At 38.5% G+C, this 13248-nt stretch overlaps 3 protein-coding genes across 8 annotated transcripts in view; 2 read left to right on the plus strand and 1 right to left on the minus strand.

The window, feature by feature from the left end:
• Positions 1 to 174: 174 nt before the first annotated feature.
• On the minus strand, positions 175 to 2527 carry taf13 (TATA-box binding protein associated factor 13). 5 transcript variants are annotated; one of them, XM_077512710.1, is made up of 2 exons: positions 2400 to 2527; positions 175 to 861 (listed from the first exon to the last, which is right to left on the minus strand). In XM_077512710.1, exon 2 carries the CDS (start codon positions 846 to 848, stop codon positions 474 to 476), a length of 375 nt encoding a protein of 124 aa, XP_077368836.1. In that variant the 5' UTR covers positions 849 to 861; positions 2400 to 2527; the 3' UTR covers positions 175 to 473. The 5 variants fall into 5 exon arrangements, with proteins under 5 accessions (XP_077368836.1, XP_077368838.1, XP_077368839.1 ...); XM_077512712.1 differs by lacking the exon at positions 2400 to 2527 and adding an exon at positions 2263 to 2392; XM_077512713.1 differs by lacking the exon at positions 2400 to 2527 and adding an exon at positions 2010 to 2118.
• Positions 1538 to 10342, plus strand: LOC144013620 (solute carrier family 35 member C2-like). Of its 2 annotated transcripts, none has more exons than XM_077512703.1 (10): positions 1538 to 1782; positions 2369 to 2537; positions 5576 to 5726; positions 5882 to 5945; positions 6027 to 6099; positions 6903 to 7071; positions 7630 to 7713; positions 7835 to 8010; positions 9040 to 9169; positions 9549 to 10342. In XM_077512703.1, the coding sequence occupies exons 2-10, from the start codon at positions 2427 to 2429 to the stop codon at positions 9671 to 9673; spliced, it is 1083 nt and encodes a 360-aa protein (XP_077368829.1). In that variant the 5' UTR covers positions 1538 to 1782; positions 2369 to 2426; the 3' UTR covers positions 9674 to 10342. The 2 variants fall into 2 exon arrangements, with proteins under 2 accessions (XP_077368829.1, XP_077368830.1); XM_077512704.1 differs by lacking the exon at positions 1538 to 1782 and adding an exon at positions 3221 to 3440 and having other exon boundaries at positions 2391 to 2537.
• A 1575-nt stretch (positions 10343 to 11917) lies between these two features.
• The window catches only part of LOC144013619 (collagen alpha-1(XX) chain-like), a 33726-nt gene continuing 32395 nt past the window's right edge, over positions 11918 to 13248 (plus strand). Inside the window, exon 1 of the mRNA XM_077512701.1 lies at positions 11918 to 12112. The gene's annotated coding sequence lies outside the window, so the exon portion shown is untranslated. The remainder of the gene's footprint in view (positions 12113 to 13248) is intronic.

Genomic DNA, 13248 nt, shown 5'->3' on the forward strand with positions numbered 1-13248 from the left:
CAATTAAATGGGAACTCGCTGCTCTTTGTTCACAACCATGTTAGTCAAAATATTGTAATTTGTGTATCTGCCAGCCGGGATGCACATATTGTGGAAACACCTTAAAAAAAAAAAGTTTAAAAATAAATAATATGAATCACTGTACCATACAAACACACACACACAAAAAAAAGACTTATTTGGTAATACATAAGGCATAAGTTTATTGAAAAGGGTGCATGAGGTCTACTTAAAAATGATTAAACGTTCAAAACAACGTATGGTTTGCACACAACAGATAGTAACATGCTGTCCAAAAACATGCATGTTGGTTCATGGATTTTTAATTTGTCCATAGTGGTGAAGATGAGTCTGAGACGCTTGTTCATATGTGTCCAGTTATTGACTGGCTACCATTCCAGCATGTAAAAAGATGAATGTCCAAGTTGTAATCAAATAATTGTGAAAGTGTATGTAATTGTTTCAGATGGTGTTCATGAACCATAGTTTGCCTCATCGAAAGCTTTGCGGGCCCTCTTGAGCTCCTCATTCATGGTCAGCAAGTCTTTGACTCTGGCGAACTTCCTGGGATCCTTTCGAATGAGAAAGACGATGTCCTCCACCTGGACGCGACCCTGGCGCCCGATGGACATGGCTTTGTGGGTCATTTCTGTGATGAACTCAATCACCAGGTCTTCAAGGATATCCACCGACTCGGTGTACGGGTTCTGGTCGTCCCCGAAACCGTACATCATGCAACGGAGCTCCTTGGAGAACAGCCTCTTTCGGCGACCGTGGCACACATCCATGCCGCTGCAGCCCTCGTCCAACTCCTCCTCGAAACCGGTCTCGTCCTCCTCGTCCGCCATTCTGCTGCTAATGCTGCAGCAAAAAAAAAAGAAGAAGAAGCTTTTAGTTAGTATTTTTATTATTATTATTATTAGTAGTAGTATTATTGTTAAGGGTGCCACTTAAGTTTCCATGGATTGTAAAAATAATATATTATGAAAACCATTTTTATTTATCTAAGATGCTCGACAAGACCCAAGCGTCTGGAAACTAATCATCAAAGGGTCCCAAGATATTCACGCCAGACTAAGAATATATGCTCCTGAGTTTGACCAATCAGAGCCGTTCACGACAGTATCACGATCGTGGGAGAGTTGCCAGTCACGGCAAAATAACCACTACCGAATAAAGAATGGTCCAGTAATTCTGTCACCCCCATGTATCTTCGTCAGACTCATCCTGTTAGGATTATCATTATTCCAATCCCATAAAGCACCTTTTAACGACTAACCTCGTTCAACTGTTTGTTCAAAGTCGATTTCAACTATGCCTGCTTGCTGAGTCCGGTATGTTTCAATTCGTTGTCTTTTCGTTAGACGCATTTTTATTGTATCCGGAATTTTAAAAAAATACAATTTTAAAACCCATAGATATTAAAACGTAAGGGACATCCTGTATTTAATCCATCCGTACGCAAAGGGATGAAAACCTCACCTCAAAATTCAGTGAAAAACCAAAACAGTCTTTTGGCCCTTGCTTTAGTTCTGCTTCCGGTTTTGTGTCGTTGACAGGAAGTGAGTCTTGGTGGAAATTGGAAACTTTTTGGACACACTGCCCCCGTGTGGCGGATTTATTACCACTACGCTCACTTCCCACAGCTTATGTGGAGTGGACAATATCGTTTTAAATGTTACAATTTAGACGTATAGCAATGATCAACGGCTCATATATCGTCTGTGTTTCAACGCGCGCGGACCGAAATCACTTCTAAGGACAATTCAACACATGTAAAAGGTCTGTATTTGTGTGTCTAGCGTCAAACATATGTCAGTTGGGAAACGAGTAGCTTATAAATGATGTGAAAGGATTTCCGGAGTTCAAGATTGCTGCGTTGAAAATAGATGCTGGTTGCTAATGTTCATATTAATTGGGGGAGTTCTTAACAAAACTAACAGTTCTGGACTAGAGACGACGTGTGCTCACGTCAATGTAATCGCGAGAGTCAACGCATTGCAACTTACACCAGATCGTTCACCGTGGCAATCAATCAGCATTTTCACCACTTGATTTAATCGATTACATTAGTAAATACCAATGGCGATTGGGAAGCTAACGTTAGCCTGCGCTAGAAAGTTGAGCTAGGTTGGAAATAAAGGTGGAACCCATCAATGTTCATCAACGTTACCGGTGAGCGCTCCAACTTGCTCGGTCAATAACCACATCATTTATTTAATTTAACAAATTTAATATTTAACATCTAAATATGTGTCTCACCAGTTAGTCGATGTCGTAATAGCTACAACTCGCCAACACTTTTCAACTCACTAGCAATTAGTGTGCTTGTTTAGCTACTCTAAATGTGTCTAAAAATTCCCTACAGGTGTTTTTAAAAAAAAGGAAATAAAGTTCACCCTGCAGATGACACTCGAAGTCTGTATATGGCGTGTCCGGTCCAGTTCCTTTGCAGGACACTCCGGACTGTGGGATTGGTTCTCCTCTACTATGTCTTCTCTATTGGCATCACCTTCTATAACAAATGGCTCATGAAGGTAAGTCAGTGTAGTTTTATTTGCGATATAAGCTATAATATATGATATGTAGTGGTTCTCTTGCCTGACTTTCTTAGTCAGTGTGGTCTCATTTCACTAATTTATTGGTGATATAGAAAACTTTGAAGGAAATACCACATTAACCATACTAATAATGACATTCATATATACGTATGTAAAAACTGAAGCGTCTTTGAATCGTGCCACACCCGACATAACGAGATACATATCACACCCCTAGGTTAGGTTTGAGGTTATTCAAGTAAATGTTTTTGTTTTTGGGTGCTGGAAGAGATTCATGGCATTTCACAAGTCAAGGTACCAGTCAATACTTGTCTACTAACGACTCAACAGATCCGCAGAAGCAATATATTCCCCATCTATGGCTTTTTTTTTAAGGTTTGTTTGATGTTGTCAGCTCCAAGAATGATTTGTGGAGAATATGTTTCATCCTGTGGCAGCCTTAAAAGCGCCATCTTCTAGTGTTCAAACATTTTACAGCTTCTCTGCTGTTAATTATCCTTATCAGAATACGAGCCTAGTAGGTTACTGTAGAAGGCTTGATATTGTAATCGGTATTTTTTTTTATATATTAGGTAAGGGTTACGTAAATGTGTATTCCTCTCCATTGCTTTGTGGATGTAGTAGTTCACAACACTTCTTTTTTTTTTTGCACCATAAAGATGAATAAGAATGAGGCAGACCTTGAGACAGACCGAGTGGGACAATGGTGTTGAGAAAGCCGAAGAGAAGCAAGTTGAGAGCACCAGAGAGAGAAAGAGAGAGCCAGAGGAGTAGAGGGTTGTCAGAGAGAGGACACTGCAGCAAAGAGAGGCAGATGAAGATCCTGAGAATGAGATACGAGCAGAGAGAATGTGTGAAATGCAGAAAGAGTTTATACAGGTACTGTATTTGCATCCCACAAGCACTGGCTCATCAGGTTTTTCAAAACCTTTTCCTGCTTGAACGAGACACACTGAACTAGTTTGCACGTCAACGTAAGAATACATCTTGGAGTGGCAAAATGAGAACACGCTCAGTTACTGCTCTACTTGGGGTTTTTCATTTGTTTGTTTTTATATTTATGGCAGAAGCGGGTTTTCTTTGTACAAATATTTACTATAATTAATTTGAGACATTTCAAGTTTACTGACGGTGTGCAATCTTGTTTGCACAGCTGTGTAAGAATATGCGGCACAAGAACACATTCTCAGTTGTTACTTTTTTCATGACATGATATTTAAATAACAGTGTTTTGATGCAAATATTTACTGTAATGCTGACTTTACTACTGCATTAACGTCGGTCACCAATTACGTCTCCTCGGTCGAGTGTAACATATTGTCTAGTTGCATCAATCAATCACAGAGGGCCCTAGGTGGGAGGTACTGTTTGCTAACATTTATAAGCACTATTTTGATTGCTTCATTCATAGGCTAGTTTCACAACAATCCCATTAAATGACCTCTACTAATCCATTCTTGTCACAGCTCTTGCTGCTAATTGCAGAAATGACTGCTCACTTTCATTTGAAACAGATAAAGGAGTAATAATGTGTTTATTTTCCCCGCAATAAAATATATAACAAGTTTTTGTCTAAATCGGCCAAATGTAAAAAAAAAAAAAAAAAAAAAAAAAAAAAAAAAAAAAAAAAAAAAAAAAAAACTTTGCACACCCTAGTATTTATCTTGCTGATGCTAGCTGGTTTTCACTCTGGCTACAGCAAACCCCACTTGCAAGAGCATAACCGAGAGCCGAACAAAGAATACATCACCAAACTCGCACTAAAATGCCACCGCATATTCAACTTCATTGAGCAATCAAGTATGTGCCACTTATCAGAAGCTCATGCTACTCTGTACGTCCAACAAAACTCAGTGCAGCTGTACTTATCTTTTAGCTTTGATATGACATGTGGGATGTTGGTGTCTCTGTATGATAGTTTCAGACAAAGTAGTCTGGCAGCTGGACTCTGCCCTTTGACCAACATAGCTGATCATGTCACGGGCTGAAAAAAACTCAATGTGTGGCGGTAGTTATTACGTAAATTAGTTGAACATCTATCACACTCACTCATTTTCACAAACAGGCAAATAACAAGAGGATTTACTTGGTTATTTAATGGGTGGGCAGACATTGCAGAGAGTCACCTATTTGTGTATAATCCCCCCAAAAAGTCAGTTAGATCCCTTTTCTTATAAAGAAACGTGCTAACCGTGTCATTTTTGGTTGTGGATACAGAGACCACACTAATCCATTATTTATACAACTAGAACCTTTGAAATTCAATAAATTGATGGAGTTTAACCTCCTTAAAATAATGTATAAAGCCCATCATAAAATTTTAACCGTTAATATACAAACTAGATTTATAAAAAGGGAAAGCAAGTATGAATTAGACATTTTTTACAAACCTAAATACAGAACAAAACAAAAAGAACGATGTATTTCAACTCAAGGTGTCAGTCTGTGGAATAATTTGGATTGTAAAACACAATTTTGTCAGTCTTGTTGTATTTTTAAAAAATGTATAAAAGCACATTTACTGCAAAAATATATTTAGCACAAGGACATGCAGTTGAATTATTTTTTAATTATTTTGTAGTATTTGTAATTACACTAAAAGCGTCTTCACTGCTCGCTGTCATTCATTTTGTGTTGATTTTTTATTTTTTTTTATTAGAGGCAGACATAAGTTTTACAGTATTTCTTTCTGTCCCCTTTCATTTCTTTTACTTTAAATAGTGAAATAAATAGAATTGAATAGAATAGAATAGAATTATATGTCTCATTTAAATATATAGGTCATTAGGCCAGGAGCAAGTTAGCCTGGCAGCCCAGTGAAGCAGCGCCCCTGCAGATCCAAAAGTTTGGCTTTTGTTTAAAATATTTAATCGCACGGTTAATGTATACAAATAACGTTCTCTATCGACTGATTGTATTTCTGTATTTTGCCAATGAAACAAGCGTGACTGATACCGAACCAAAACACACTCAGCTTTGCTTTATGACAATAACATCTGTGTAACCTCCTCCAGGGCTTCCACTATCCACTTTTCATGACGTTAGTCCACCTGGGCCTCACCTTCTGCCTGTCGGCGCTGAGCCGACGGGCCATGCAGTGCTGGACAGGCAAGACTCGCGTTATTCTGAGCTGGAACGATTACCTGCGCAAAGTGGCTCCCACAGGTGAGGATTGCGGGTTTGCTTATTTGACAGAGGGAAGTATTATTAGATGGACTTCAAGTGAACAAGTTTTATTATTTGCTTCCTGCGTAAGTGGTTCAGACATACTTCTCCCTCGCGCGTCTTAACAGTGTTCTTGATGTTCCTGTTTCCGCCAGCCTTAGCAACAACGCTAGACATTGGACTCTCCAACTGGAGCTTCCTATTCATCACAATTAGCTTGTAAGTTGGTGTGAATGCATCCTTATTTACATGATTTGAAGAATTAAGCCCCCGCTTATTGAGTCATGTTTGTTTTTCAAGGTACACCATGACCAAGTCTTCCGCAGTGCTCTTTATTCTCTTTTTCTCTTTGCTCTTAAAACTAGAGGAGCCGGTGAGTATCCATGTGTGAAATGAGACACATTGTGCTGTTTTTTGTTCTTGTTTTTAACAATTTAACCCCTTCAGACCCCCATTTTTGATGTTGTGTTTTTATTTTTTTTGTTTTGTTTTTGTCCTAGTGGATGCCAGGACGATAGTATGGCTGTAACGTGTTGTAACCTTACCAAGCTTATTTGTACCATTTTTAACATGAACATCATGCAAATCAACCTGCAATTGTGTTTGGTTGGCTAGGATCCAATCATGAACCAGAAGTGTTGGCATCATCCAAATTGTGCCTTTTTATCGGTTTGGTATGTCCCCTGAATATTTCTGTAATGTTCATGATTCATTTTTTTACTGGTGAATTATGTTAACTAAAATAAAACAAAATAAGCCTTTTATTCATCCCTCTAAGGGAGTGATGTCAAAGTCCGGTCCTCGAGGGCCTGAGTCCTGCATGTTTTAGAGTTTTCCCACGGTCAACACAGCTGATTCATACTTAAGGACCGGATCTTGACACATGTGCTCTTATGGGAAATTATGCTTAATAAGCAGAAAATTGGAGAGGAGAAACGCATTCTAAAAAAACAAACAAACTAGTAGGCAGAAATGCAATGCACTTCATTGTATTTATGTAAGAGAATTACAGCACTCTTTAAGTTGTTATGCTGTTAAATACAACCATAGATGAACAAGATTTGTTTTTCACTTAGCCTCCAAGAATGTTCTGTTGAAAAAAACATCCAGAAGATATTTCCACTGATATTTATAATGATGTATTTCCTCTAATTTCTTGTGGTCTCGTTCCACCAGAACCCATTCCTGATTTTAGTGGTCCTGCTAATCGCCAGCGGCCTGTTCATGTTTACCTTCCAATCGACCCAATTCAACCTGGAGGGCTTCCTCATGGTGCTGCTGGCGTCCTTCATCGGGGGGATCCGCTGGACCCTCACTCAGGTGCTCATGCAGAAAGCGGAGCTGGGTCAGTGATCAAGTGTTGTGCATTTAATACATACAAGTGGTGCGCTACTGTTGTGGTGGTTACCTGGGGGCACCTTCTCTGACACAATTTGCCCCATCAACCGGTTTGAACTGGGTTGTTAAGATTCTTGTTTGACACAAATTACATTACTTGACTTGAACAGTTTTCCGGTGGACATGCTTAAGATTATTGATGATTTTGTGCCTTTTACATTTAAGCAGTGTATTTTTCACAATAATGAATTATACGATCTGTTGGGGGAATTTTACTTTCCAGGTTCCAACATCATGTCACTTCAAATAATATATTTGCTTTGAGCTTTTCATTATGCAATTTATTTTTTAAAACCAAATAAATAGAGAGGGTGAGGAGAGGAATCTTCAGAGAGTGCAGGAGTGAATTGTATCAGTCAGTTCCTCTCCTCTCTCCTTGCGAGCCCTGAACTGAGTGTCTTCTCTCCTTTTTGTGTCGTGTTTAATAGATGTCAAACAGTCACTCTCATTTGTGATCCTATTACTCACTCCTCATAAAAGGTGTTCATATTTCATCTTCCTGTAGGCCTCCAGAACCCTGTAGATGCCATGTACCACCTCCAGCCTCTCATGTTTCTTGGCCTCTTTCCTCTCTTCCTGTATAATGAAGGTGAGCTAAAACATTAGCTGTGCATAGAACAATTAAACCAATTGCCCACAGTGCACCCATGACTGTTATATAGAGATGTTCTGTTCAACAGATCTTTGTCATTTTATGTGTGTGTTTGTAGGATTGAGCCTCAGCACCTCTGACAAGTTATTCCGGGTGACAGAGCTCTGGCCGCTCTTGTACTCAGTCTTCGCACTAAGCATTGGAGGAATCCTGGCTTTTGGTCTCGGCTTTTCAGAGTTCCTGCTCGTCTCCCGAACATCCAGCCTCACGTTATCCATATCAGGGATCTTTAAGGTACTGTTTTATATGAGCATTTGTGTTTATTTGACATGGCTGTCTGTCCTTCTGTCCAATTGTATTGCATTGAAATTGACATGTGAGATTATGAGTTGACAGTTTGATTTAATCTCTGTTTCGTGAAGTTAGTGGGTGGGGTTTACGCATGTCGAGAAGAGAAGCTCAGAGAATTATGCTGCATTCGAGGATGGTCGGAAGTCGGACTTTTCCGAGTTCAAACCAGGAATGCCCCCTTGAACTCAGAAATTCCATTTGCGAAGTCGTAAAAAAAAGGACCCCGACTTCACCGACGGGCTTCAAGTGACGTCACTCTACAATGGTTTCCCCTTTGCAAACACAGACCGTGAATGGTAAAGCACAATTTACTTGAGTATAAAACTAGATAGCTTTCTTCATTCAAAAATATTTGACATAACTTAATGCAACGCAACGTACGTGACAGTATGCCGCTATCTCCCGGCATGAAATTATACGGTAAACTACTGAACTGTATGGAATGATTATGAAATACGATAAAAACTATAAATAAAGCAAAATTACGAGAAGGTAAATTTGCTGGAGGTCAAAAATGAGTTTTAAGAATAAAAATGAAAAAACAATTTACCGCTACGCTTTCAGGTCGTTTATATCCGACTTCCGACCATCCTCGAATGCAGCATTATTCTTGGAACAACCATCCAGTATGCTGGTTTGGTCTGTGGTTGTTTTGGAAGAATATTAAATCATCTTTAATTTTATACAGGTGGATAAAAAAAAAATCTGGATATACATCCAATATGTATCAGTATCCGATATAGTATCTGCCAATGCGTGGACAACATTAACGCACATTTTGGTTATACCCCATCAATGCATTCTTGACATGATTGAAATATTGTACACCAATTCCAATTGGTCGCTTACACCTGCATCTGCTCAAACAATACAAACAATAAAAAATGCTAAATGTAACAATAAGTAAACTCTGTGTTGTCACTTCCCACTGAGTGTAATCCAGTTTCCGTCTTTTAAACTGTTTTCCTGCAGGAGATATGCACACTGGTTCTGGCAGCATCACTGATGGGAGACAAAATGAACATGCTCAATTGGCTGGGCTTCGCTGTGTGCCTGTGTGGCATTGCATTGCATGTCGGACTCAAAGTCTATTATTCCAAAAGTGAGTACATCTCTGCTGAGTGTTGCAATGTCATGAATGAAAATTCTAAACATAAAGGTCATTAAAGGTCGGGTCTTAAGATTTGACAGTTTCTGTTCGTCTCTGTGTGCCCTGGATTGACCGGCAACCAGTTCAGGGTGTATCCCGCCTATTTCCCGAAGCCAGCTGGGATAGGCTCCAGCACCCCCGTAACCCTAGTGAGGAAAAGCGGTTAAGAAAATGGATGAATGGATATTATGTTAGCTGGTGGCTAATTAGCTAGCTGGTGGTTATGATTGCCACATTTTGTCTAGAGTGGGAATGGAAACAAAGGAAAATAAATATATGTTGCCTACTTAAATGCTGGCTGAAATGTTTTTTTTTCCCTTTTCTCCTTAAGACAAGAGTCCGTCCTTACGACAGCTGAACAATAAGAGCCCCGAGCTTGAGTTACCTTTGCTGCGACGTAATGATGAAGATGACTCCGCTGCTGAAAACGAGGAAGAAGAAATCACTCTGCACTGACAAACGAGATCATCAAACAGTTTGAACTCTGATGTCAACCGATTTACTTTAACATTCCTAAAACTGTTCCATTTACAGTCTACTGCCAAAGGTGATGTCAGTTATTTTAATTTATAATCATTTTTAAGTCCATCTTCATTTTGGCCTATACTGTAAATGACTTGACCAATAGGATGCAAGTTAATCTGCTTTAGGGGTGTTAAATATGTAGCTTTTCGATTTTCACAACATAGGATTGAAGTTTGTTGTTGAGGCTTTAATGTGATTCTGTAGTGGGATAGGATGAGATTCTTTCCAATGCCAAAGTGACTGTTGGAATGGTGGTGAAGGGTGGTGACCTTGTAATTGTCATGTCAACTTGTTTGTTAACCCCCTAAAGTTCACTTGGAGAGAGTTAATCCTTTTGACATTCACTGAGTCTTGCAATATACTGTTGGTCTCAAGTAAAGTCATGTATGACGGTGGTTTGTGCAACTTTTCGAAAATCATGTGAGGGCCATTTGAGTTTAGAGGTCTGGCTGTCATTTCAGGTCCTGACTTATGTGCCTTATTTACCTCACAGTTTTCAATTGGACTCATAAAGCTAAGCGTTATAGAGATGTACAGTCGAGTCTTTCAAATACATGGAAATATTAATTATTATTAAACTATTTTTTATGGTTCCTTGAAGATTGTGTTACTTTTTTTTTTGTCACTGAGTTGACTGTAACAACTAAACACGAGGCCTTGTTATGAAACTCTGATAACCGTTGAGGGTTGTTTATTGATTACGTTATTAGAACAACACTGTTTAAATAAATATATGTTACAAAATGTCTATTTTATTTTAATTTTAAATTAAAATGAAATAGGTGTTTTTACTTCGACATTGATCCCCTGCAACTCAGAATTTGTTGCAGCCTAAAACGTACGCATCAGGAATCTTTTAATGATCTGAAGGCAGATGGGATCTCAGTCACTTAAAAGAGTTGGTAACACTGCACTGTTATGGACTGGAAACGTGTAGTGCTCGCAAGGTCCCCTGTTTAAGAAGAATGATGCGATTCTTGGTGGATTAAATTATGTTCTCAAAAAGTGGAAGCCAAACATCTCTTTGTCACGTTAAAAAAAACCTGCACATGCGGAAGACCATCCAACCAGCTCTCCTGCTCGTCTGGGGGAAACGCCTCTCAAATGTCGCTAACGTCTGAGCTCATCATCATCTTCAACAGTCTCTGCAGCTGGTCTCGCTTCACACGGATGTCCTCTTGCGGCTCTCGGCTATTTTCAAAGTACGCGGTCAGCTCGGTGGAGTTACGATGAATGGCCGAATCCGAAGTTCACTACACGAAGCTAGCTACATGCTACAAACACTCGAAGTGCGCAACGAGAACGCACGACGTCGTTACGCAGATTGACAGGATCGAGAAACAATCCTTAAAATGATCCACCCGGAAGACGCAGCCACAAAAATATCCTTGAACCCACCTTTAATGCAAGTTTTCCACCTGTTTATCTAATTTTGGCAACCTCTGCGATCAACATTGGAAACAAAATTTACTTTTTCCGCAGTACATGCGCTTTCATTTTACATCTTTGACATGCTTTAATGTTGTAAATTATGACACAGAGCGTTCCTGGTACTTGGATACCTCACAATTTTGTTTTACACTCAAAATCAGAGTTTATGGGATGAATGACATTTGATTGTATTGGGACAGTTTTAGGTAATTTAATTTAATTTAATAATCTTACTTTGTGACTAATACTATATGAATTAATGAATCTACTACCAATCAATTTACTATATGGATTTATTGCCCCCTTTATATCCAGTATGATTGTTGTAAAATGCTTAGATAACTTTTCTGAAATTATGTTTGTTTCCTAAATGTACAAGTTTAAAAAGCAGTTATAAACAGTCTGGGTAAGGGTTTTCTACAAGTCAATCTCCAGTTACTTCAAGTAATTAGACTATGAATCACTGATTATCAAAAGAATAAGCAAAATCAGTTACATATTAACATTGCGCTTTGTGTTACAAGCCACACAAATAATGACCCAGTTATTAACAAAAAATTCACATTAGTGTTTGAAAAATTATAGTAACACCGTTAGATAACTACCTTCATTATAAACCAGTAAACGTTTATAGATAATTGACACATTCAATATGGCGGACCCGCTGGCGTATCGCAACAACGTGGTCAAACCGCTCAAGGTTGTATCTAAGCTTGTGTATGTTACCGCGCCCATGAAGGAGAGGCCACAGGGCCTCGCTAAGTTTTGGAATCAAGTTTCTTCACTCACATACGAGCCGGTCCCGGAGCATTGGGTGCATAATTACAGTGCATGCGAGACTGCTCAGTTCAATGTCATTGATGGCTCACATGGGAACACAATATGCTCTAAATGTGGAGGACTGATTAGCCTCGATCCGAACAACCCGCCATCAGGCAGGTAAGTGCTCACCTTGCTCCCCCCGCCCCTCGACATGGCAAAACCCTTTCGTTGTTTATTGCTGTGAAACACTTGCATTTTCCGTTTTTATCTTCTCAACCTTTTATGCTTTTATCGTTTTTATCTTTCTTCATTACGGCGCAGGTGTGACCTGTTATCGTAGTGTTCTCCTTCTTCTTCTTCTTCTTCTTTTTTTTTTTTCATTTTTCTTTTTTTTCTTGTTTTTTTGTTAAGTCGAGAAGCTATTTACACAAATAATCGCTGAATATAGAAACACAGACACATTTCCCCCTCACATTTAGTAGCCTACTGTGGATTATATGTTTTATAGTGTATTTATAGTTTTAGGAAATGGATGGATGGATGGATGGAGGGATGGATGGATGTTTTTAACTAAGAAGCTAAAACACAAAGGTCACCTAACTTTGAAACTGCAATATAAGTAATACTATTACTATTACTGTAATAATATAATAAACTGTGGCAGATGCTCATATAAGTATATTAAACTATACCATATGATAACATATAACATTGAAAGCTATAGGATAATACTATAACACTGTTATTATTAGTATATTTTATATTACACTCATTTCGTGATATCCAACTGAAGTCAATGCAAAATGATAACAGTGTGACATTATGTATATTAATTAGAACTATTATCTTTTTTTTTTTTTTACTCCTAATAGCTTAAGCTGTTATCATATATTCATTAAAAAAAAAAAAAAAATAATAATTTGTTTTTCAGTCAACAAATAAGGTACCGGTGCACATTTTTCCTGCTCGTGTGTTTGCATTTCAAGCCTATTCCAGCCACAAAGGGGGTTTGGGCTGGCGGCGGGGGGGAGTTCAACATCACTTTTCAACATGTTTCACGTTTTTATATGACATGTTTCATGTAATAATGTGATGTGTTATCACGTCACATTAATACTTGATAAGTTCACCATAACAAAACAAAGTAATTACTTCTGGTTCAGTTCAAGTCTGGCGGAGTCCTTTCTGTGACTTATAAATCAGAGTTGCGTAACTATTAGTGCTGTAGCCTACTGCAAAAAACTAAAAAAAATAAATAAATAAGGCCAAGTGTTTAAAATTATATTTATGGCATTAAAACTTGAAATGTATCA

This window comes from Festucalex cinctus, chromosome 2 (genome assembly GCF_051991245.1).
Source record: "Festucalex cinctus isolate MCC-2025b chromosome 2, RoL_Fcin_1.0, whole genome shotgun sequence".
Classification (NCBI taxonomy): Eukaryota; Metazoa; Chordata; class Actinopteri; order Syngnathiformes; family Syngnathidae; genus Festucalex; species Festucalex cinctus.

Bases quoted from the DNA above. Each gene is read 5' to 3' on its own strand.
- taf13 (XM_077512710.1), bottom strand. From the start codon at position 848: ATGGCGGACGAGGAGGACGAGACCGGTTTCGAGGAGGAGTTGGACGAG.
- LOC144013620 (XM_077512703.1), top strand. From the start codon at position 2,427: ATGGCGTGTCCGGTCCAGTTCCTTTGCAGGACACTCCGGACTGTGGGA. The intron at 5,727-5,881 runs GTGAGGATTGCG...TGTTTCCGCCAG, and splicing joins GCGCAAAGTGGCTCCCACAG to CCTTAGCAACAACGCTAGAC. The intron at 6,100-6,902 runs GTGAGTATCCAT...TCGTTCCACCAG, and splicing joins TCTTAAAACTAGAGGAGCCG to AACCCATTCCTGATTTTAGT.